General features: G+C 38.3%; 1 protein-coding gene across 1 annotated transcript; it reads right to left on the bottom strand.

Annotated features, from left to right (window-relative positions):
- chrnb5a (cholinergic receptor, nicotinic, beta 5a) lies at window positions 1-24,427 on the bottom strand. The gene is made up of 6 exons (XM_088624525.1): window positions 23,535-24,427; window positions 7,841-7,986; window positions 7,073-7,117; window positions 5,884-5,993; window positions 2,598-3,549; window positions 1-1,653 (listed from the first exon to the last, which is right to left on the bottom strand). Exons 1-6 carry the CDS (start codon window positions 23,584-23,586, stop codon window positions 1,504-1,506), a joined length of 1,455 nt encoding a protein of 484 aa, XP_088480651.1. The 5' UTR covers window positions 23,587-24,427; the 3' UTR covers window positions 1-1,503.
- Window positions 24,428-25,848: the final 1,421 nt, after the last annotated feature.

The raw sequence follows: 25,848 nt of genomic DNA, 5'->3' as shown, positions 1-25,848 counted from the left end.
TTTTAGAGATGTAATCTTTTATTTACACATATTATTCGTTTACACCCCTAGCAGTTTCATTTTGCTAAAAGAATACCTTCTCTGGATTTCTGAATCTCAGTTGAAATTAAAGTGATTTTAAAAAGTATTTTTTTACTTAAATATGCTGCATTTTAGTGTAGAGCTTTGGCTATCTTGAATACAATACATTGAATATCCCAATATTTAATGTAACAACTGTATATATTTTTTATTAAAAAATAATTAGAAATGAATCAAGATTCTGTACATAAGATAAGCTATTTGCCATGCTTTTCCATTAGGTCTACATTTTTATTTCTTCTATTTTGGATATTCTGCACATTTTCAAACTTTCAACATTTCCCAATAAGCTGTCATACTGTACATCTGTTAGACAAAACAGTGAAGATATGGCTCTACACCTCAGAGGAGCAGAGAATATAATATTCTTTAGACAGATATATTTTGTGGGGCTGACAGGCTGCTCAGACTCACAGTGGTGAAAACAGCATGTTTTCTGCTACAAATATAACATACACAGAGTATAGATCTTATTAGAAGTGGAAAGCTCTGCTTCACTGACATGAAACTTGAGGAGAACACTGGAAGACTGTCACTGAATTGTGTCTCACCTACATTTAAATGCCTATGTTCATCATGAAGCCATCTCCCGGCCCTTTTCTTGTGCTTGTAGTTTCATAAACCCTAGACCCGCTGGTATTGATTAGAATGTGTTGTGTTAATGGAGCTGTAGTCGGGAACATCATACGAATTTGTTTAAATTCTGAGGCCGCAGAACCCAATGCTAAGGCAACAGGGCCCAATACTAAGTAAGTGGTCCCTAAATCTGAGACAGTAGGGCCCAATACTGAGACAGCAGACCCCAATGCTGAGGCAATGAGACCAATTCTGAGGCAGGATGTCCCTGAAGTGACAGAGCTTTTTCCCTCTGTACTTCTTCTATGAATAAAACCGTGCTTCTAGAAGATGGACTTTGCACAGAAATAAAATGACCCTGCATACTGTAAATCAACAAATGAGAATATGCTCTACTGCTTTAGAGTCTGATGTTCAAGGGCTTTTGTCAACAGATCTCCTCCTCTTATCTCCATGTTGAATTCCTCTTCCTATGTTGAATAAACTGTTAGAATGTAAAACATCTTCCCATTAAAGAACCCCATCTTTCTTTCTATTGTGTTTTCCTTTCACACACAGTTTTAGAAGTCCCTCTATTAATTTGTCATCATTACCCTTTTGATTTTGCTACATTGCTTTGTTTTTCTTTGGGATAAGGAATCAAGGTACACTTTCCACCCGTACAGTTTTATTACTTGTATAATCTCCACATCGTGACAAAAACTCTAGAACTGTATTTGGAAAAAAAAGAACAAATTTTAATTTAGTGCCATCAAACGAAAGTCCTGAGTTGCTTCTAAGTAGGTGACCTTTTGTAAACTTTAAAAATGGTATCTGACTGTAGTGTTTCGATATGTGGTGTCAAAGTTATTCTTTATTTGCCACATGTGGAGAGTTGTAATTCTGAAACAAAGGCTGAAGAAAAAGTCCAACTGTCCCTACAACGCAGACGAATACAAATATCCACAGGAAAAGTCGGTCAATAACCATGGCCACATATTTCCAGTCTTCAATTATCTAAAGAAAAGGGAAAAAGCAGGGATTAGATTTCATAATTTACACTTACTGTATTATCAATATCCTTAGTAATTTCCATTGGCAAAGTTAATCTTAAACTTGAATTTCCAGTGTACTATAAATGATAAAAAGGTGAAAAATGTAGTTATCACTTGCACTTCTCCCAGGGTGCTTAATTATAACCTACATTTAAAGTAAGTTTCAACTAAATAAATAAGTTCTGTTATTTTTCATAAAAAAGGATAATATGTCCAATGGAAGACAGGTAAGAATCCCACTTTAAGTGAGTCCAAGTTCTCAGTTCAAATGAAAGTGGAATGACTCGATTTATCAGAAATTACGGTTTTCATTCTTTGACCAGAAACTGACAGCAAGTACAGTATGGTCCGACACACCTGTGGCAATAGCAAAGCAAGCAGAACTACAATGATGCTTAATGTCATCCAGAGGCACGTTAAAATGGTTGACAAGTTGACACTATGATTATTACAATGTAAGGCATGAAATCAATTATTACTGCTGTTATTCCAAAGACACAAAAATGTATTTGGTGCTTGAAATACTGCAAAAAGAAAATAAACACTGGTACTTATTTTTCCTCTATTTAGACCTTAATTTGAAGACCTTCTATAGCTACAGAAAAAAGGGAGAGATTGGCTATCAATAGCAGATAAAACACATTGGCTCTATAAGTATAATAATACAGGATGAAGATACATATGTAATATTCTTTGCAAGATAGAATTCAATGTTTTATATAATAACATTCACTGCATAATTAAAATCTAAATGGTGTAAATTATCACACTAGCATGTGCCAGACTGTCTACATTCTAGGCCATTCTCAAAGGATTACTTCCAGGATAACAATCTCTTCTCATTCTAATTTGCATTTTCATGACACACCAAGAGTGGGAGAGTATAAGGTTATCTAGTCTACTTACACTTTCATCATCATCCTCACTCCTCATGTGCTCGGCGATGAACTGCACACCATCCACCGCCTCCTCCATGTCAGGGTTGCATTTGATGGTCATCCGCTTCCTGAATTCTGTGTTTTCGGGCAGGTCGCTGATTTTCCACCCATATTTCTTGGCAGATTCTTCGTTGACGTAGAAGGAATCGGCATCACCTTTGCCCGCTTTGAGGTCAGGGTGGGACTTCTGCTGCTTCCTGCGGAATCTCTCCCTGACGTTGGTGTTGTCGGGCCTCTTCATGAACAACACAGCTGGGAGCTTGTCCAGGAACACTCTTTTTACCCACTCGGGCATCGTGTGTGTGCTGGGAGACCGGTGATGGATGTTCAGCACGCAGACACTGGTGACGATGGAAAACGTCACCAGAACCATGGTGAACATCAGGTACTTGCCAATGAGCGGAACGGCGAGCGATGTAGGTGGAACTATCTTAGAGATCAGGAGCAGGAACACAGTTAAAGCGAGCAGCACCGAAATGCAGAGCGTCATTTTCTCTCCACAGTCTGATGGAAGGTAGAAGACCAATATCGCCAGAGATGTTATAAGAACGCAGGGGATTATTAAATTTATAGTATAAAACAAGGGCTTCCTCTTGATAATGAAGTCGTATGTAATGTCTACATAAGTAGCATCTTCAGGGTCTTCGTTTTTCCTTCCTGGAAGGGAGACGATGTCCCACTCTCCGCTGGGAGTGAAGTCGTCTCGACTAGCGAAGTCGCTCATCAAGATCAGGTCTATTTCCGTGCGGTCGTACGTCCAGGAGCGGAACTTCATGGTGCAGTTTTGCTGGTCAAAAGGAAAGTTCTTCACCTCAATTTTGCACGCACTCTTGTAGATGGCAGGTGGCAGCCAAAAGACATCCCCACTGCTAGACACAACAGCATTGCAGTAGAAGGAAACTTCATACGTTCCATCAGCACTGTGCAAGAATACAAACAACAGAAAGATTAAAACAGCCACCAGTTCTGAACTTCACAAATGTCACTATTTAGTCATCTCTGCAATGTAACACAATAACTGCATTAAACCATATGTTTTTTTTTATTCTAAGACATCTTGAGTGGAAATACACAATAATATTAGATGAGATATAGAATTAGATGAGATACAGAAGTTGTGATAGTGAAGATGCCATCTGGACAAAATAATCCATAAACAGTGAAAGCTAAACATAAAAACAAAAGGAAATAGTAGATTTTATGTTGAACTGTTGTACAGACTCAATAATATGTCTTAATATCAGACAGCGGTCAGCAATTTTTTTGCAAGCTTCCCCCTTAAATAGAAGGATTTGTTAAAGTGGGTCACAACCTGAAATCAACTGAATTTAGTAAGCTTGTTCTGACAGCTGTAATTTCTTAATGTTTTTAAACTACTCTTCTAATCTCTTGTTGTAGTACTCCTCAGACAGTGGGCAGTACATGGATGGCTTAGCTTTAATTTTCACAAAGTCACATCCAAAATAATTCAGTGTAGGGATTTTAAACAAAGAACAGCGACAAAGTGACAAATTCCAAGTTTGAGTCTACTTATTTAATTTACACTAATTTACTGACTAATTAAGACACTAATGTGTCTGAATCAACATAATTTTACCACACAGTGGTTGTGTGGTTAATCCATGCTAATACACTCAGCCCTAATCCTGATTTGGGTAGAGTGAGACCATACAGTGTCTCTGCACTGCGTTTGCAATGCCTCAGTTTTGATTGCCATAGAAACAGAAAACAGAATTTAGTGAAGTGTGTTCCAGTTCATTTTAAATAACAAAGGGCTGAAAATAATCCAGAATCTGCTGTTTGTAAATCGTGTGACATATGCCGATTCTACCTTAATCAACAATCCTCATTTTGTTTTTGCGCCCATGGGGCTGAGGCTTCAGAGAGTTAATTATATAGAGACTAATTTACAGGAATCAAGGACGAGGCCAACTTCAGTCAACTGCTGTAGCAGCTGACCGGCAGAAAAGCCTGATCAGGACTGTATGACATCTATTGTTGATAAATACACTATAGTTTTTAAGACAAAATGTTACAAAATTTCAGCATTCGAAATCGTGGGCGAAGCTTCCGCTCCTAATCAACGACATTGATATGATAAAACAGTACGAGCAGACAATATTTAAACTGAACATCTCTTAAAATATAACTGTATGGTTTCTAAGTAACTTTAATCATATTGTACTTTTGTGGCAGTGGCACAACCACTGTATGAACAGCTAATATTAAGGTAAATATGATTTCAACATTGTTTTACTGTCAAAAATGTTTGTACTGAGGTGGGGGAGGAGTAAAATCACAGGTTAAATCTGATGCACCACATAATGTTATGTGGAGAATAATTAAATTGTAGTAAATATGGTACTGCAGCTATGATATACAAGAAATAATACTAAAAAAGAAAATTGAAGATAAAGAAATGATGTTGTAGGAAGTTCATTTACTGATCTTTCAACCTTTTCTTCTATTGAGGCAGAGGATTAATTGCGGCACGACATTTGAAAAGCTTAAAAACCTGAGTTTACACCAACACAAAAACCTAAGCACAGAGAAATGCAGCCTGGCTTAATGGATAAAACCTTTCTTCAAAAGGGTGACTGGATTTTCAGAGATCAAAATTGGGGCACAGACTTACATAATCTGTCATCCCACTCAGACAGTACCAAATCCATGATGGAATTATTCAAATATCTTTAAACCACAGAAGTTACATTTAAGTGAACGCCTGTACTAGATGCACTGCTCTGTCAGGAGGGTGAAAGCGATGAAAATGTCCTTTGTGTTTTGTGCTACCACAGCTACTGTTTGTAAATGTGGTGACCAAAGCAATCATATGCACCTCAGTTATAATTGTTACCCATGAAACATAAAAATACATTTAAAAAAAACATTACAAAAGTGAGCTGTATCTTGTTGTCAGGCCTACTGGGCTCCAAAAGCTTAAGAGAGGTGCATGAATTCCTCATTAGTGTGTGAGTGATTAGTCATACAGTACATTTAATTATTCTTAACATTTTCAAAGAATTTGGTCAGGATACTGAGTCAAGCAATGGTGTAAAAAACAAACACCCTCCCAACCCCTTCTCCTAAAAATAGAAACCATCTAGGATTACACAACTGAAAGATCGTGAACTGTGTTTAGCAGTCAAGATTTTTTTTACTTGTCAAATTAGCATGGTAATGTACTAATTTGCTATGGACTGTAGAATTAATGAGCTAGCAGATCACTGTGCAATTATGCAGTGTGGACTTACTTATTGTATAGAACAATGTCTGGTAGCCAGATGTGCTGGGATGGAATTCGGAGCTTCTTAATGCCTTCATACTCCTGGGGATCCCACTTCAAGCGATAGTCATTCCACTCCTGTGGCAGTAAAATTAAGCCATCAAACAAGGACTAATCTTTCACACAAAAACCACACCTACACACATAAACACATAATATATCAGCACCTTGTAACTGCCTTAATGGATTGATTGTCAGTCTGCCTCGTGTGCTTTTTTAATAACTTTTGGTAACACACCACTCTCAAGGTCAAGCTTCTTAAGTAGGAAATAACTAATTACAATGGGTGCAGATGGCTAGATATTTGTACATTTCTCCTTTCTCAGTCTCCAGTTCAGCCTTTGCAGCGTTAGGGCACAGCCTCATCGATGTAGTGGTTTTCCGTTATTAGGAAACTGAAAATGCTGGGCCGCCATCCAATCTCTGTGAGAGCAGGAGGGGAACCTCAGCACCCCAGCTCCCCACACCTCTTAACATTAAATTTGAATTTCTGTTCATGGCGCTTTTGCCACACGGCTGTAGATCAAACTTCGTAGGGCAGCACCGTTCGACAAAGCGCATGGGATTATGCTTTGTGTGAAAATCGCTGAGGTTTTACTCTGAACCCTGCAGTGCAGTGAATTTAAAGTGGCTAAGCCACAGGAAATGCTCCTGGTAAAAGAAGATTTTAAGGATCACGCTTACTTGATGGAAAACAATTTCAAAATCAAATAGCTACAGTGTTATGTTAAGATACACAATCAGTACATTCCAGTACATCGTGTGAACTTGGTGACAGGTTGTTATTTGCCAGAGACTTGGGGAGTCTTCTCAAAGTCTTCAAGTCTCTTTTTAATTTATGATCTTGGCAAGGATAGGAGGAGTTCAGAGGACACCCTGTCCCTCGACATTAAGAGTGAGTTTGTAATACTGTACATTGTCTATATGTTGTATTTCTATATGGAATCTGTGGGTTAACTGTGTAATGCATAGAAAAAAATACAATAAATCAAACAAAATTACCATCAAATACACAAACTATTTTTAAAGGATGTTACAGGAAAGGACATAGGCAGAAATGACAGCTGCAATACATTAGTTTTTTAAATAAACCTTTTAAACTGAAAGGTCATGAACAGTAAAAAGAAATAAACATACAGTACAAGTGCATCACCCACCTGTGTGAGCCAAACATTTGTGGTCATTATCTGCTCCCTTTCATTCTGTCAAAGAGAGTAAGAGTACAGTAAGAACTTACAGACTGCATGAGTACAAGCTGAATACCTCTCTGTCCTGGACACCACTAAACACCTGTCATTTCTCATTCACCTCTTGTCAGCAACTTTCCAACACTGCTAAAGGCACGTCATCATCACCAAACAGCTGCCTTACTACACCTGACTATACACCAATACTGGAACACCAGGTAGCACCTGTTGCTAAAATTTCAAACTAACTACATGCATCTGTGCGACATTACTGGGCATCGCTCCAAAATGCCTCTTTCTTCTGTTTCTTTGCCAAACCTCATTCCGAACGACGAGGTGTTGTCTGTTGAGCTGTTCGACCAAAAAAAAAGTGAATCCTTACAGCGACGTGCCTGCAAAAACACAGTACCTTGCCAAAATATTCCCCCCTTTCCAAAGATGTCCCATGTAGTTGGTAAAGACTTACCCAAAACGACTCACAGTTGTAATTGCTGCCAGAGGTGCTTCCTATACTGAATTCTTATACAATTGACATATTTTATTTTTTAATTCTTATTTACGTTTTGATTAAAAACACACAGTTTTAAAAAGCGTGTCCATCTTAGTTATTCAACAAAATAGGACGTCACTGGACAGGGGCTAACACTTTCCTAAGGCACTGCACGTGAAGCATCATTACGGTACTTTCTTTATCACACCTCTGTAATTCACAGAATCGCATTGCCTCATTTGACTTACCACACTTATGAGCTGTGAAAGGGACACTTGAGTGGCAATGGTAACAAGCTGGCTCCTGTTCACAGCTGGTCTAATTAACTTGTTGTAGCGCTCTGGGCCCAGCAGGTAGCTCACTAGCCTTTCTTCTGCATCAGCTGCGTAGGCGGCTGCAATAGAAGAGAAATAATGCAGCCGATTAGGCTCCTACTTATTAGGGACAGAAACGCTTTCAGCTCTGTGTACAAATTATACATCCCTCGGGATCGACAGCTCTCAAACCTAAAACATCACAAGTCAAAATGTAAAAAGCCTACGCCTTGTGCTTTAACTTACAACATGTAAAGGGGCAGTGCGGTGGCTCTGTGGCTAAGGATCTGGGCCTGTGGCTGGAAGGTTGCCAGTTTGTATCCCACAGCCGGCAGAGGAATCCTACTCCGTTGGGCCCCTGATCAAGGCCATTGACCCCAACTGCTCCAGCTCCGCCGTACAAATGGTTGACCCAAGCTTCTCTCCCTGTCTGTGTATCTCATGGAGAGCAAGTTGGGGTATGCGAAAAAGACAAATTCCTAATGCAAGAAATTGTATATGGCCAATAAAGTGATCTTATAAAGTATGTAGCTCGTACACTCATATCCCGGTATCCAAACCTAATTAATTCCTGAAAATCTGTTCAGAAGGCGGGAGATCGTAAATTGAAAACAAAAAGTCCATTATTTGTTATGGGGAAAATTCCACTCCGTTCTGAACCGAAGACAAGTTCACTCAAAAACCACCCTAAACATATAATACTATACAGATCATTATAGCAAGCTTAGTGAACAACGCAGTTCTACTCAAATAAGCCAACTATATTTGTAAAATAATTAATGATATCATTTACATTTTTCATTCTTTCGTAATAGATCGGTGTGCATACTGTTGTTGACTATTATGCTTAAGAGTCATTTTCTCTTCCTTAAGACCCCATAATGAAAAGCAACTACAAAACAAACACAAAAAGCCACTTTGAAAATTTTGCTGTGATCATAAAAAAAGCACTGCTGCCTCACGGCATCGTTGACCACAATACCCGTCTACTGTCAAGAACAAACAGCTGTTCGTTGGTGCTGAATTCAAATGTTCGCACAAGGTTCTCGGCCAAAATCCGTCACTTTCCAACTTCAAAGTTCGAATTAGTGAAAATTCGTTTTTATAACAAATAACAAGGTACAAATTCTTCATGTTCGGATTAGCGAAACTTCGTATACCAAACGTTCTTATATCGGGGTATAAATTTATTCTTATTTTTGTAATAAGTGACCATTGTCAAAGATACCAAAAGCAGGCGATTCACTAATGCCGCTAACTTGGAGTACAATTAGTATCCGGCAGCACAGACATCCACAATTTAAGCCTGGGATGTCATTCGCCAACTGTGACTAGGATTCCCCAGGCAGCAGCACAAAATAAACACAAACAGGGTCACATGGACCTTGAATCAGCCAAATTATTCTCAGGGGGCCCTACACCAGGAGCTTTGGACTTGTCAGGTGCCTGTGAGCTGGTTGTGATGTCAGTGAGAGACATGCCACTTCTCCAATCAGCGCCACCTCTCCTATAAGGCAATATGGAGCATAAATTGTGATCAATGCGATCAAATAAGAAATGGTTTCAATAGGTACATTTTGTCAGTGAAATACAAGCACAGGTCTTCATTTTCCCTGTGAAATTGAAATATGTCAAGCCGATTAATAACTGTCAATTCCAAAGGAAGTACAGCGATTATTCAAAAAATATTTTGCGATTCAAACTTGTTTTAAAAAAAATTGCACTGACAGACCACATTTTCACAATTGAGAGTTACTGGGTGATTTATTTATTCCTACAATAGACAGAAAGAAAAATCTTTCTTTATGGATTGTTATGACCTATAGTAACTTTCCCATGAAAATACTCATTACACATTTTACTATGTGTAACTTAGTACCTTTCCTGGAACTGTCATTAAATGACAGCTACTGACACTTTTGATCAAATAAATAATAAGCAGTATAATATGAAGAATAACAAAATAAGGCACCTTCTTACCTAATAATAAGACACACAGAAATGAACTCTGTTCTCACTACAGATAATCTTTTTTAAACAGGGTAACTTTTATATTTTCACAGTTCATTTAATCTTTCCTTGGCTTGGTTTCCAAAAGAAGGAGGCTTACAGTACATCAGACCCTTAAGCTATAAATATAGTGCCCAAGAGACTGAGGCCAAGAGCCTTTGCTTACTTAGAAAAACTGTAAACTGCCACTGTCTGCAGCTGTTCTGTTCGCATTAGTTCCACAGGGATTCTGGGGCTCTTTAGAGCAGCCCAGGGAACTTTTTTAAAACAGTGAGAGATCAGATCACTCTGATGAACAAAGAGACAACAAAGCAATAAAAAAGTAGAGTTTGCAGGCAGGCCTATATGTGGATGGGAGTGTGCACACACTCCTTGGTTGGCTGTAATCTCTCATCTGTCACTTTGTTCAAAGAGACAAGAGTGTGCTGTTCTTATTTTCTTGGTCTCCATCCCTAATGTTAGTTTTAATTAGTCAGCTGATGAAATTATATACAGTATATGAGATATTACGTAGCTATTATTTACATCAAATATATTTATATACTGTACATATTTATAGTTATACTAGTGTAAATTCTCTCTGGAGAACAAGTCAGAGACTTCTGTAATAAAAGGCAAATCTAAATCAAATCTTCCCCCAAGGGAAACACATAAGCTGCTACACCTGAGCTTTGGGACGCTCTGGGACCAAAACAACAGGTCTGTCTGGCAAAGCTGGCGATATAGGCTTTAGGTAGAAGAGTAATCACCAGCTGTAAGACTTCACTCTTGATCAATGCTTTTATAACTTTTGTTCCTATTTATATCATCTATCCCTTCATTTTCTGTTATAGGGTTGTGGGGGAGCCAGAGCCTATCTCAGCAACCTGCAGACACATGGCTGGATACCACTGTACCTAAGGGGGATGCCAGTCCATCACAGGGCAAACACAGACACAAACACGGACATACTCACACTCGTACTTCCCAGAAGCCAAATAACCTACCAGTATGGCTTGGAATGTGGGAAGAACCCAGAGCACCCGGGAGAAACCCATGAAAACACAGGGAGAACATACACACTCCACACAGACAACACCCCAGGTCCAGAATTGAACCCAAAGCCCCAGCGCCACTGTGCCACCCTACTCGTACCATATAAAACACAACATGCATCCTGGTGTCCTATAGGTGCACACTATGGCACCACAGAACATTTTTAATCACATTTCCCCTGACTCCTTTGTGATAGTGTAAACAAGTCTTCCTGTCAATCCCCTACACCTAGTTATGATTCAAATTTTGTGGAAGTCATAAAAGGTCCAAGGTTTAAGTGATTTTAAATTCAGCCCACTCTGATATGGACCTGTAAGGCACATGAGTGATGTACTTATGATGTTATTTATCATATACAGCACGTAATACAGGAATAATCTTAGTAATCTAACAGTAGAAGGCAGGAAGAGTCCAATAAAATACTAACTATAACATAATCAATAAAGTTTAAAGAAAAAAACCTTGATGGCAGAGCACATACTGTATTAAGTCACAACTTCAAACCTACCTATCAACTACACAACTACACATTACAGACTCCATTACATACTCAGCACGTAATGGCGGGTTTCTGCTATTTACAAGTCAACTTCTGGCAAACATGAAGTCATGGCTTAGCAGAATTTATTTCACAAACTGTGCATATGGACTAAGAACTGACTCATTTAACTTCTTTCCATTAGGTTCTTTTCATGATACAAATATATAACCACACATAAATTGTGTACAGTATAACCTCTCACTGCCCTCTTTTTCCTGACGCTGGCTCTTCAAATGAAATAGTAATGTATTGTTACAGACTGTGAGGTGACTATGGAAGTGTATCAAAGAATCTAGGTAACCCCTAGCTTGTGTTAACATTTGCACTTCCTGCAGCTTCTAAACGAGGGATGTTTGCTTAGTTGTGCTGGGTTTGAGAAACGCCCATCAAATGATTCTTCTGGTTTACCTTAGTTAATTAGGGTGATGAATGTGAAGGATTAAAGATGGAGAGACACAGGGGAATGAATCAGAACAAAGGGGAGACTGGGACAAAAAAATGTGTGCCAGAGGTCTTCACAAGTGGTCTTTCACAAAGATCAGGTTTGAACTAAGTATTTGAACTTTGCTAGGAGACCTTGCGATTTTTATAGAGCATTTTAGGGTGTTTGTTAGGGAACTTGGATCTCCTGAGTAAAGAATCCCTCTGTTAAAAATGCCCTCTCCTAGTTTGTGGGTGCATTTTAGAATAGGGAGATTAATTGGGTGTGGGTTTGCAGAGAGAGAGAGAGGTTTTCATTGCAGAAAGGTTGCATTCGATTTGGTTTAGGAGGCAGCTTATCTCTTCTTTCGGCCTTTGTAGGCAATAAGTGTTGAATACTTTGTAAGAGTCTGCTATTTTTCTGGACGGTTAGACTCTGGAATGCTTTGTCTCTAAACCTGTACTGTACACAGGGGAAGTTGTGTGTTGTATTCTTATGATGCATGTAGTGTATTGTTTGTATTGTCACTGTTAATATATTTGTTTAACCAAGTGTGCCAGAATTATTACTTGTTTCACCAAACTGTGTCAGAGATCAAAGAATTCAGGTGCCTCTAACTATACCAACCACCTTGGTACATTCTTGGCAGAAATCTTTACAAGTTCGGGGTTATGATAATTCATTTTAATTATTGATTTATCCTCTTGGTCATTTCCTGCCTTTTCACCATAATTGTTTACCCTAATTTGTAATAGTATGATAAAAAAAAACAAAAGAATAAACATCTTCTAATCACACTAAGATTGTGTAAATTTTGATTGCTGCACCTAATTATGTACAAACTGCATTTTGAGGTTGTGTTAATAAATTCTCTAGGTAGTTATTGTCATTTCTCTGGACACCTTTGCAGAAGAGAGTTCTCTACTCATTCATGAATTTTTCATGAAGCTTTCATGAATCTCGGAAAACCTTTCTTATACATTTTTTAAGTGTGGTAATTCATTTTCCTTGTGCTGTAAATTTTAACCTAGATTTTCCTCTGATAGTTCCAAAGTTCTGTTCTACTCAAGGACTGAGCACTATTACCAGCATATTTCAGGACCACCGTTTTCAAAAGCCATTGACTTTTTTTACACTTTCATGTTTAAAATGTGCAATAAAAACAGAGTTCCAGGAGTTTGCATTAATGGGGCCATCTAACAAACCATAAAAAGCAGTACAAATTTAAAATAGCGTATAAAATGAGGCATTCCTAAAATTCCCACATGACCTTGAACAGTTAAGCAATCGGAGAGTAAGAAAATGATAGATATGGATGTCTATTTGATGAATATTTGGGTTTGCTATTCTTCCTGGACCCAAGGACATATGTGTCATGATCGCTACTCCTCCTCTTAAGGGCGCTCCAGCCCTTCCTTGTTTTGCCCCATTACCTGCACCTGCTTCTTATTTCCGTTCCACCTTAAAAGCCAGACGCAGACGTCACTCCTGGTTCCTCATTGAATTCCGCTTCGTGAGAATCCCGGGGTCCTGCTGCGTCTGGCTCCGTTATGGTTTTAACCTTCTGTTCCTGATTCCCCTCCCTTCGCCGGTCCCGACCCGGTTCATGGTTTTATTCCCTGGATGGATCTCCTGGCCTTGGACTCTACCTTCTGTCTTGGATTACCCGTTTGGATTTTCTCTTGGATTGTTCGCCCCGGACTCACTCCCCCTGGACACCTACACCCCTTGGGACACACCCCCTGTCTCCATGCCCTCTCCTGCATGACTTTTTCCCCAGTGTTTCCTCACAATTCTGGATCGTGTCGTCTGCATAGGGCCCAGAAAGAACCATTTTGTGACAGTATGGTTGTCTGTGCTCCCACGTAGATCAAGCAGCAAGAAGATACTCAATTTGAAGAGCAGATCGAGCCCTTTACACCTCCAGTGAGAGCCTAGGAATGGCCTTCAGCTGACAACCACTGAGATTCCTGTGGTTGTGTGGTGTCACACAATGAAAAGAGTGCTCCTGCATAAGACGGCAGCTCTGATAAGCATACAGCTTGTGTACAAAGTGTTCGCCCTCCCCTTAAATTATGGCTGTATCCGTGAATCATGTTAATTAACAACTGGCGAGCGAATGGCTTCAGTGTCTTGTGAAGGCAAAATGCACAGTAAAGGCAGGATTGCTATTAAAACCAACAGGGTATGCTTTAGGAAAACCCCTGTAAAACGTAAGATTTTGACATCAAGCAGAGATTTGCAGCATTGCTAAGGTATAAATGTTTAAAGCACTTATACAAGGCAGCCTAATGTCTTGGGACTTTTTCTTCATCTTGTCTTCCAAGCATCACATGAAATAATGGGCAAACTACTGCGTCTCTCTTTTAAGATTAGGAACAGCAGACAAAGACTAAATCTCACAAATTGCCCTTTAATCAACTACCTTACCTATTGATATGCATACATTTCAATAATCAGGAATGGCAGCAGTATGGCAAACCCTTACATGTGGATAACTGGACTATCAAAATCAGACGCCTTTGATATCACGCTACAGTACTGTATATACTAAACACTCCTGTGAACATCTAATAATTCCCGAAGAGCAAAGAATATATTGACATTTCAGTGTTTTCTAATAAATATAATGTTTGTGTTTAAAATGGCAAACACTGCCAGTAAAATCGAACCATTTCATTTAAGCGCTATCATGCCTGGGGTGAACTCAAGGGGCCGCATTTCACCCAAGGCTACTCAGACTTGCTCAGGATGGATTTCCCTCCCCCCTTCGACCGATTAATGGGTGCTCAATCCACACTGTTTGTACCACTGGTACGGTGCTCTGTCATTGAGCTGCTTCCGAGACTACAGTACTGCGCTTAGCCGTACTGACCTCTTTTACTGAAGTTTTTCCTGCCTGAATCGGCCTGAACATTTCCACATCTGTCCCCGAGCCCGATTCCCCTGTCAATACAGTGTCCTGCCCAGCTCCAGGCCAGCAGCCCCCTGTCTGTTCCTGTCCAGGAGACTGCGCTTGCTTTCAGAGCAGTCCTGTTCCCCTTATTCTCCCTCGGTCACTCTCCATCCTGGTTCGGCCTTCTCCGGCAGCCTCCAACACGCAACACCCATTCATTTACTGTTCCAGTTTACTGTACCCCAGATTCCTCAGCATTCTCAGCATTTCCATCAAAAAATATGTCCATGTTAAACTGTGTTCGATTGCATTAAATTAACTACAAGATGCGGCAGACCTGCACAGAGAGAAATAATTTCGTATACAGTAGCTGTTTAAATTGATAGAAATGGAAAAACAGAAGTGAAAAATAGTTCAATAGTTCAGTTAACACAGACGTGAATATATAAAAAAAAACAGTGTTGAGGACAAACATAAGTCATTTTTGCTGGCACAGGGTTGCAGGTGTTTTATATAACTGCAACAGGCTCTGTCATGTGAAAATTTACACTGCTATATTCTACTGATGACCCTGGGATCAGGTGCAATAATGTTTATTTTAGATTCATTTTATGAGTAGTGCCCAGGGCAAAGGTGTTCAAAGCCCATGGTCATAAGAAAGAGATGGAATTACAAAGTTTGATTTGACAGAAGCGGCACAGTTTTGTTTGCAGGTACAGTATACAGCACAGTAAACTACAGCTCTAATTAATACATACAACATAGCAACCATTATTGTACTAAGTCAGAAAATTCACATCTTGAAAAAGAGATCAAATCTTACTTGCAAAGCTGGATATACTTAGTACTTAACCAACCGTCTGCAGTAAAAAGGGAACAGAATTTTACAACATATATAAGAGTAACAGTGTCATATTTGATATTCTCCCATATTAGAAGTCATAGTCAGAACTGGTGGATTTGATTTTTAAATTTTGACTAAAACATTTGCACTGTGGCAATTTTTTCTGGAAACAGTTTAAATCACAAACTTTTAGGCTATTGCCAATTAACCCCCCAGAGATATCTACTGATACAAAGTATTTGGTTTGACTTTAAAATAAGAATTTTATTGACCATATTTTTTTAAACATTAACTAAATCATCTAGATTGATGAGGAAGAATAAGCTGTATGCTGGGTGCCTGTGCATGATTGTCAATGCTGCATGAAACCTTTAACCTTAAAGCCATTAAGCAAATCCCTGGCAAGAACGATAATGTGCATTGATGGAATCAGTCATCCTTAAAAAAACAGCAATGCAGGAAACAATTTGATTTACGAAGTAAATAAAATATTGTTTACAAATGGGGGGTTATGAAACTGGTAAAAATCAGGAACTGACTGAGCAGTTTAGTCAATCAGTGAAATAATTCATAACTCCCAACGTGTACGTGATTTCTATACCCCAGCGGCTGGCATAACTAGAGGCACATGAATTCTTTAATCTCTGGCACAGCTTTGTTGAGAGAAGTAATTAATTATCCAGGCACACTCCGTTAAAACAAATATTTATTATAATGACAAAACACACAAACTACACTACACACAACATGCAACACACAAAGTTATATTATAGTATATACAGTATTTACAGACAAGGCATTTCAGAGGCCTAACATTCTGGTCACCCAGATAACCCCAGACTGCTACCAAGCACTAAACTCTTAATATGCCTACAGTGGCCACACAAGTGATGAGCTGCCTTCTAACTACAGTAAATAAAAAGCAACCTGCAGTTAAATCTCTCTCTCTGCACCCTGGATGCCACAAAATAAATGGGAGCCTACAGTATATCCCTATCCATAAAATACACCCTAATCAGGAAAGTCGTTTGTAACTGAGGTATCTTTTACCCAGGAAACCCAAGTTCCCTGATAAACAGAAAAGCCTGCCCTCTCTAACAGGGTTCAAGTACTTGCTGTAGCTCCAATCAGGTTCTGTTTGGATGATCTTGACAAAGGAGCTCTCGCCTGGTGCAAGCTTCAAGTCCCAACTCCTTCGGACTCCTCTCTCTTCTACCTGCTTCTCCTTCTCTCCTCTCCTTCTTCCCCTCCTTTTTTTCTCTTAAGGTGAACTTATACTGTGTCTTTCTGCCCTGCTCCTTTCCAATCATTAATCCACAACTTGCCTAGAAATACTAAAATAAACTTTTCTATTGTTTCTGCTCAAGGGACCCCCCAGACCTCAGCAAACACCCTCTCTGCTTTGTAGTTAGAAGTGTTTACTCTTCCCAGTGTCACAAACTTTATCTAAAATTTAAGAGACACTCCTTAGTCACCCAAAACTGTAACAATATTAACAGGTTTTATGCCAAAAATACTTATGGGAAAACATGCCATCCTGACTCCATGGATCCATTAAAAACTGGACCACTAAAGGTCAATTTTGCCACCACTGTTTACTGTAAAGACTTGATCATGTTCAAATGACTCCATATGTCTCGTGTTTTCAAACCTTCTGATCTGACGTCAGCAACATAACAGTTTAATCTCAGGTCATGAAAAACATGAATTTTAGAACAGGCCTGGATTTGTACTGTCAGGAATAAAAAATGTCTTTAATGTTCTCTGCTAAGGCTTAATGCTGGCCCCTTGATTAATGCAAGCATGTAAATTTTACTGTTCTGCAAGTGAGCAGTGAAGTGTGTCTTAAAATAAAAAAATATATATGTGTCATAGTAAGATACAAGCTGAAACTGAATTAAAAAAGCAAGCTGGGAATGTAGCTCACAGTGCATGCTTTGCATATACTGTATGAGGTTCCGTGTTCAGTACCTGGCATTGCTAGATGCTTCATGTTGAACATATTGCTCAGTCGTCTATGGCCAGATGGGTTACAAATGAGAAGAGGTCATTTGACCTTTCTTAATTGTTAATACCATCGGTAGTAATAGTTTCAGATGTGTACATTTATAAATGTGTGGAAAAAATGAAGAACAATTTTCCAACTCAATGTACAGATAACGTTACTGCTTAGGACTTTGATTTATTGTCACTTTCATCAGAAGACTGGAGAGAAAGCAGATAAATGTTATTTCAGAAATAAGAAGACAGAGTTGGTGCCTATTTGTTACATCAATATAGTGTTGCACCTACACCTTCTACAGTATGTGTGTGCCATGAAATTTTTAGATTTATATCAGAGTACTGTGGGATAAAAATGGGTGAAAAATATGGTTCTAAGATATAGTCAACACAGATTTTAAAAAGGTAGGATCATGAGAACATATTAGGTTTATCAGACAAAAGCAAACAGTGCTGTGGATAACTTTAGGACACACAATCTGACACATGCAGATTCTCAGAAAGTGGAATAGACCTGTCTTTAAACTTAACACTACTATAACTTGCCAGCGTCTAAAATGGAATGGTTCGCTTGCTGGTTTTATCAATACAATTAGAGTACAACTTGATACCGATGAATATTTCATAAAAATGTCTTGAAAAGGATTCCAGAAAGTGCTCAATAATCTGCCACTCTAGCAACATCAACCATTTTTTTATCTAGTTAAAGTGTGGACACCTAGGCTTCAGTCTGTTTCATTTCTTGTAGGAGTCATATATAAAACAGAAGAACAATGTTCAATAAATGCCTGAGGTTGTGCGTTAAACTGCCACATATATTTGACTTTCATGCCATGGTCCTCATAAAATTCTCTGAATTTACAAACATGTTACTTGAATTTAGTGCCTTGTATCCTTGGTTACTGACATTTATTGGCCATCTATTGGTTGGACTAAAAAATGTGTTTTATCCACAGAAAAAATATAATGCTAACCAAATCATTAAAAGCTTCAGTCAAAAGACATCTGTTTTGTGATATCTATTATATGATATATTCCCTTTCTCTTTCAATATGTACCATGTTATATCCATGAATTAAAGGCTTTGCAGACACCTAAAGACATTTTAAGTCCCATTCCGTTTCCTCCTTAGTTTTTTAATTTTTCCTAAGCAGCCTCTGAACTTTTCTACATAGTGCATCATGACTTTGAATGAGCTGCAGATTAGCGTATGAGTCACTACATTTTTAAGTAGGGAAAGAGTTGGAACTCAGCTGGAATGTCAGGCACCAATCTCTCAATGTACCGGTCAGTGTGCCACAGTGTGCCACTATTGCAGAACTTACTTTATATAAGATATTGGTTTAAAATAATAAACACAATAACAAGAGGCTCTCTGAGGTCAAGCAATATTTTAAAAATATATAGACAGCAAAAGGGAATGTGTCCTTCGCATTTCTGTTCTTGTTAACACCTCACTGAATTTAACTGGAACTAGAAACTGAGATCCAGCTTATGAATTTACATTCTCATAATCGCACTCAGATCCCCTCTGCTATATTTTGACAGAACATATTTCAGTTTCCCTCAGCATGTCTTCATAACCCATCCCTTAAGCCCTGCAATGAGTCTTATTGATCTTCTCTGAACTTTCTTCAACACTTTTTCATCCCATTTGTAAAGTAGGAAACCACAATTGTATACTGAACTCCAGATGTGGTCTAATTACTTTATTGTCCAGTACCCACATAATATGTCTTAACTTGCTTTGTTCACTCTATGCAATGCAAACAAACATTGTGTTTTGTCTTTTTATTGCTTCTGTGCATTGTCTGGTTGCTGAGAGCAATATAGTATTATCCTCTATGTTTCTGACCTTTATGCCCAAATGAAAAATTAAGTGTATTAATATTTAATTTCTGTTACCACGTGTCCCATTTCTGGACCCTATCTGAATCTTCCCATCTAACCTAACTTGTGAAAATGGCTAGGTTATTATATCTTGGTTTTCATCCTGACATTTCACAATTAAGAGATTTACGGCAATAACATATATTGAGATGCAAGCTGAGCTCTTTTTCCCACATGCTTGAGAGCACTGCTTGTGGGTTCCATTGATGGACCTTTATGGAGGTTAACAGGGGTTAAAAAGCAAATTTTATCAAATCAAATTAGATGTTTCCAGGCAACTGTCAAAGAGCCGTAATTAAGCATTATTTCCCAAATCAGTTACCATTATCTTCTACATAACTGATCCGAGCAAAACTGGATTTTGAGTCAAAACATATAAAATAAATAAGGTGACAACATTTCAGACACATTCTGTTACAAAGTACCAGACAGCACACACCAGAAAAAGTACACCTCACCCACATACTACATCCTGAAGTCCCACTCACTAAACACCACATTCAACACGCACAGCAAGACAATAACTAAATCTGCACCAAAGTGCACTTCAGCACCTGAATAATTTAGCCCTTTGCAGATATCTTCTTTTAACCTGCAGACTCTTTCAGATGGATTCAAAAACAACAGTCACCAAAGTGAGATGTTCAAATCTTCCAAATTAAAATACAAATAAGTACATATCAGAAATATAAGTTGTGCTCAAAACCATTGAGACAGAAAAGTTTGATGTTTTTATTTTATATATTGTAAAAACGGTTTTCGCTACAAAAAGTTTCTCTTTATAAAGTAATAAGATAACTACCCTCTGCAGTAGCTTCCTTTTAACCCCATTCTTTTCAACAAAAACAGCCTCAGCTGTTTTAAATATCTGCATTAACTGTGCTTTAGATAACTTTCTAATGTCCTCTAGCTCACCCTGCAGAACATGGGCTCGGCACAGTGAGATACAGCAATATAAAACATTCAGACTCATGGATTTGCTTAATATTGTAGTGCTGACTTTCCTCATATAGCATGAAAAATAATAAATGTACAGATTTTCATAATATTTATTTAAAATCCTCTGTGTTGCCATCCCTATTAAAAATCATTATTGCACTTACATTAAATCTTACAATATTTGAGAAGGCTGACTCCAAACATTTAGGCAATAAAGTGTGTTTGATTTGAGAGAAACAAAAAAAAAGTTAGAAAAGGTTTGTTGCAAAGGTTTACTTTTGTGCATCTTTTAGCTGCAAAGGCTTTAGCAATAAAAAATCCTTGTACACATTTAATAGTCAGGGCTTTAATTAGAAAATACTGCAAGCAAAACCTCTTTTACCAAACAGGAAATCAAGAAATGAAAGATGTTGGAATGCATGTTCTGTAGGGCACTCGGTAGCCTCATTTTTGTAGAAATAGATGGGCAGCACACCACAAGTTAAATGCCTGAATCCCAACTTGGATAGCATTTTAAAAACCTACAAAAGTCAAGGCTGCCCAGATCATGAGAAAGGATACTGTATCTATTTCACTTATTGTGGATCTCCGAAAAAATTCCACTTTAAGAAATGACCCCTGAAAATAATATATAAGATAAAAAACAACATATAGCTACTTCACCCTACAGTAGTACTGAAATGTAAAAACTTTAAATACTATGCTACAAAGATTTAACCTTTGAAAAAGTTAGATGTACTGTAAATCTACAAAAAGCACACATTTTTCCTATTTAGAGTTTGGAGTCTGGGCCTCAAATGCAGATAAATTGATTACAACTCTATCTAGCTATCACATAGTTTATGTTTTACCTTTTTTCATTCCAGTCTAACATACTGTGCTAACTTCCAAGTGCTGATATATCTTCCCCTCACCTGTAACACTTACATTCCCAAAGAGAGTCAGAGCTACTGACTGAAGTATATGTCAAAATTGTACTTAGAATTATTTTCTAATGTAGGCCAATATATGAGTGAAAGTGCAACATGGAGGGTATCCAAAATAATAAAAAAGATTTAATATACTGTACATTGATAGTTATTACCAAGTTGTAAGTGATCATATATTTATAGTACATAAATTTTAACATGACTACAGCCATGTAGAATGGTTGGGAATGGGGCATTAAAAGGTGACCTTATTATTTTATAACTTGTAAACTGCACTTGCAGTACTTGGTGAAGGTACAGATACTACACTTAAAATGGTGACCGTCAGTCTTCACTGTCAGCAGTTCATGTGTGTATAGGTTTGTGCATGATGTTTAAACACAAAAATTAAAACATAAATTATATAAATTACTTAAATTTGCAGCTATATCTTTTAGACTCACTGCTAACACAATCCTAGCTACAGTCCCTGGTAATCCCTTAGTGCATGCTAAAATAAAGATAGGGCTTCTTCATGAATTTTATTAATTCCATTTTAAATAAGCTTAGATACAATATGCAAATTACAGAGCCAATCTCATTTTTGATGTGTGTAGACATATAAAAATTGACAGAGAAAATTTTGCAAAACATGGACCCTTTTTAAAAAGTAAACAAAAATATATGAAAGAGGTTAGAGGAAAATTAACTATAGACCACATTACAGACTTTTCACTTAGTTCCGCTGTTTATTTTTTGTAAGGGATCTTCGAAGCTGTCTCGTTAATCAATATATGTATGATGCAAAGGTTCCATAGTTCACTGGGTAGAAAATCAATAATGTTCAATGCACATCCATGAGACATGCTGAGTGAGCACAGTGCTTCCTAGATCTTGCTGTCAGAATGGGCCCGATAATTTCATAAATTCCAGATTACACATTAAGGTAACGTGATATAAAAACAGACAAAAGTCTATATATTCTGGATTTCGTTTACCATCCCGCTAGAAAAATTGATAGACAAATACACAAAGGTGACATATTTTACTGATTATACTGTATGTTTAAGAAACTGATGGACTCCCCACGGTTTTTTTTAATAAAGTTAAAAAATAAACATTTTAGTCAAATGGAATGAAAATGAAGGCGTACTTTTTCCCCACATCTGAGAGGCATGTTCCTACTAAACAAAAATACAATAACATTTTCATCTCTGTATATAGCATCTTACATTCTCATCTTTATCTCCACTTCAACGGGCAATTGTAAGCATTACGCGCCTGCATGGTGTTTACGGCGGTGATCTCATATTAAGATACAGACCCATTTCAACAGGGACTTATGGTAAGTCACATGATCAATTCCAAACCAAAATCGTATTAAAACCTGCCCGGCCAGCCATGTGGTTACATTGTTTTAAATGAATTACTTCTACAAACCACTTGCAATTAACCCACCAGTTTTCAGTCTACGACATATGAGACGCTCAAATTGAAGGCCAGAGTTGTGCCTTCATTAAGTCTGAAATTACCATGCTTTGTTATTTACAAAAACAAAAAACTATAGAATAAATACAGAATTCAAGCAATTAAGTACAATTCAGTCGTAGTCACATAGCATTTGCAGGACAGATTTTTCTGCTGTAGATAAGGTCCAGTTAAACTGTCAGTCCAAGGGAAACCACAAAACTAATCAATCACCCCTATGAAAACTTGACACACACCTGCTTTGCAAACACTGAAAACAATTACACGCTACACATAACGCAATGTACCATTTACCTAGCATTTCTATGTAGTATAAACATATCTAAAGACCATAAGTCTAAAACAAATATAAAGATTTTGAATCGTAAGAGTAAAGTTTTATAAACTGTCCACCGGACAAAACTGAAAGGCATAATGACCTAAGCAAGTAATTGAAATGCGTCTTCTACACGATGTCCGAAAGAATTGTTTTTTTCCCCACAACAAAAATAATCCATCCAGCAAAGCAAATAAATGTTCTGATATCGGTTCTGCATAGAAACCTTTTATATGAACTATAGTATGTACGTGCAGAATGTTATGCCTTATTTTTAGGAGACAACGTTATATTTGACTACGTCCTCTCCGCGGTTCATTATTCGTTTATTTTACTTACTTGTCACGGCGAGGATGAGAAGAGTGAGCGATACTATTGCCACAGCAGCCATCTCCTTTTGCCCGTCGGTAACTGGAATTGATGTTCAAACTTACAGTCGGATGTCCGGTTTATTAGTCAGCACAAGGCACCCTTGAAGAGAGAGAGAAACTCCTGTCCGTGCACTTTACAAAATTACCCCCCGAACGACACACAAAATGCCGGGGCACTGCAATCGGGGTATCCTACTGTATAGGAAGGAGCGCTATAAATGCGATTCCTGTCTCCCGACTCCTTCAGCGAAACACTTCTTCTTCAGTCGAAATTGGGAAAGGCGGACGAAGAGAGAATTGGCGCCGCACACCTTCTCTTTAGATACAACTCCAGACATTAGTGATAAAGTCACAACTATTCTTCTCACTTTGAATTAAAATATTTTAGGTCTCCAGTCCACTTGTGTCGGTGCTTTTGTGCGCTTTTCTGTTATCCAACAGCGGTATACAGAACTGACATTTGTCGATAGTGAAGGAAAAAAAAAACTATATACAGAATACATATAATCACATGCAGTATACTACGAAGTTAAACATGACAGCGCTGTGATTTTTGACGAACGCATTTTTTAAACAGATTGAAGCTTGAATTTATAACAAGCTCGCTTCGCCTCTGAAACCATCCTCACTGCAAGCGAAGTGCGCTGTTTTCTAGGAAGTCCTCATAAACTTTAAATCTGATGTGTTCAGACCTTAACATTTTTCTAACCCTTATAGAAATCAACGCCAATGTGTTGTTTTTCGCATGTTTAAGGGCAGGCTATGGTTTAATTATTATTGTAATTCATTTTATACTTCAGCCACTGCTCCGTGTTCTCAGTCCCGGTTGCTGCGTGGTCCTGTTTCTCCACAGACTTGCGACCCAGCCATGTGACTGGGGTAGGACTGCGCCATCCCGACAGAACTCCCCTGCTGTCAAGCAACCTTAAATTACTCTAAAGGCAAGGGGATCTGCTGTATTCTCCATAAGCGTTATCTCTGTGTCCATATTTAGTAAAACCTTAATTAATGTCTGTGGTTGTGAGTGCGTGGGTGAGTGTGGAGCGGGTGAGTAAGGGGGCCAACGGGACACGGAGGGTCCGACAAAAGAAAAAAGAAACACTGTTCAAGTTTCGAGCATCCCTTGAGTTTTACACATTTAGCACTGGAGAAAACTTTTGCACGTTTGTTTATTCTCTACGAAATCGACGGGGCAGCTCAATTTCCTTGATAGCTACTCCGTCTCTGATTCTGCTCAAATATTCCTCGCCTTCTTGGATTTGGAATTCCCTTTCGCAGCATCTAGGGGATCACTGATGTGAAGGAAAAAGTCCAGACGCAGAGCAACATGTCATTTCTGCAGCCTCAGCACATAACCATAACAAATGTGTGGGTAAACATTAACCTTTCAACTGGGTACAGTGTAGCTTTATATGTATTTAGTTTAATAATCCAAAATATTTTGCTTAAACATCCGGAAGGCTTGAGCAGTTTGCATCTTACACTCTTCTTGTATGGAAAAGTTTTTTTCAATTACTGAACTCTACTCGTTCCATGCGGATCAGATGTTTTTTTTTTAAAAAATTGAATGGGAAATGCAGTCCCAATTTCTCAGAACGATATGAAATCTCGGTCACAAACTAAATTAATTGATGGTACGGAAAGAAATATATTACAATTTCGCACAAATTAAGCACAACATCGTGAACTTTGTGAAAGTACTGTAAGTCCCCATGAGCCTGGTCTCCCCGGCTGCTTCACGTCACTGAAAGTTATGTTGCCTCGTTCTGAATTGGAGATCATGGCGCTGTCCATACCTGGAAATGTTTTCCGTTTTGTGGTGTAGATTGGAGCTTTTACAAATTACTGTGTACATTTTACTTTTATTGTAGTTTGAAACATACTTAGCAATGCTGATTCTTTCTAACCCTGAAATTTAAAAGTGTTGCTGTTCTACTTTTAAAACCAATCTGCAATGTTCTACACTATGCAGAAGACTTTTCCTGCAGCTCTTTCACCAGTTTAAAAACAGCATTACAGATCATGAATGGAATGTACAGTCGATGTTAAGTAACAGGTTGGAGTTAAAGAAGTGATGAATAAAATTTAACTGGAAATATACTTAATAACAAAGATGAGTGGGACTGCTGCCTCACAGGTCTTGGGTCCTGGGTTCGATTTCAGCCCCCAGCACCTTTTGTCTGAAGTTTGTAAGGTCATCCAGTTTTTAGCACGTTTGTGTTTCCAACCTCCCAAAGTCACACCAGCCTGGTTTGGATGTTGTCACGAACCACATTGGCGTC

This window comes from Lepisosteus platostomus, chromosome 1 (assembly GCF_059453375.1).
Source record: "Lepisosteus platostomus isolate fLepPlt1 chromosome 1, fLepPlt1.hap1, whole genome shotgun sequence".
In the NCBI taxonomy this organism is placed as follows: Eukaryota; Metazoa; Chordata; class Actinopteri; order Semionotiformes; family Lepisosteidae; genus Lepisosteus; species Lepisosteus platostomus.
This window is presented reverse-complemented; position numbering and strand designations above follow the sequence as displayed.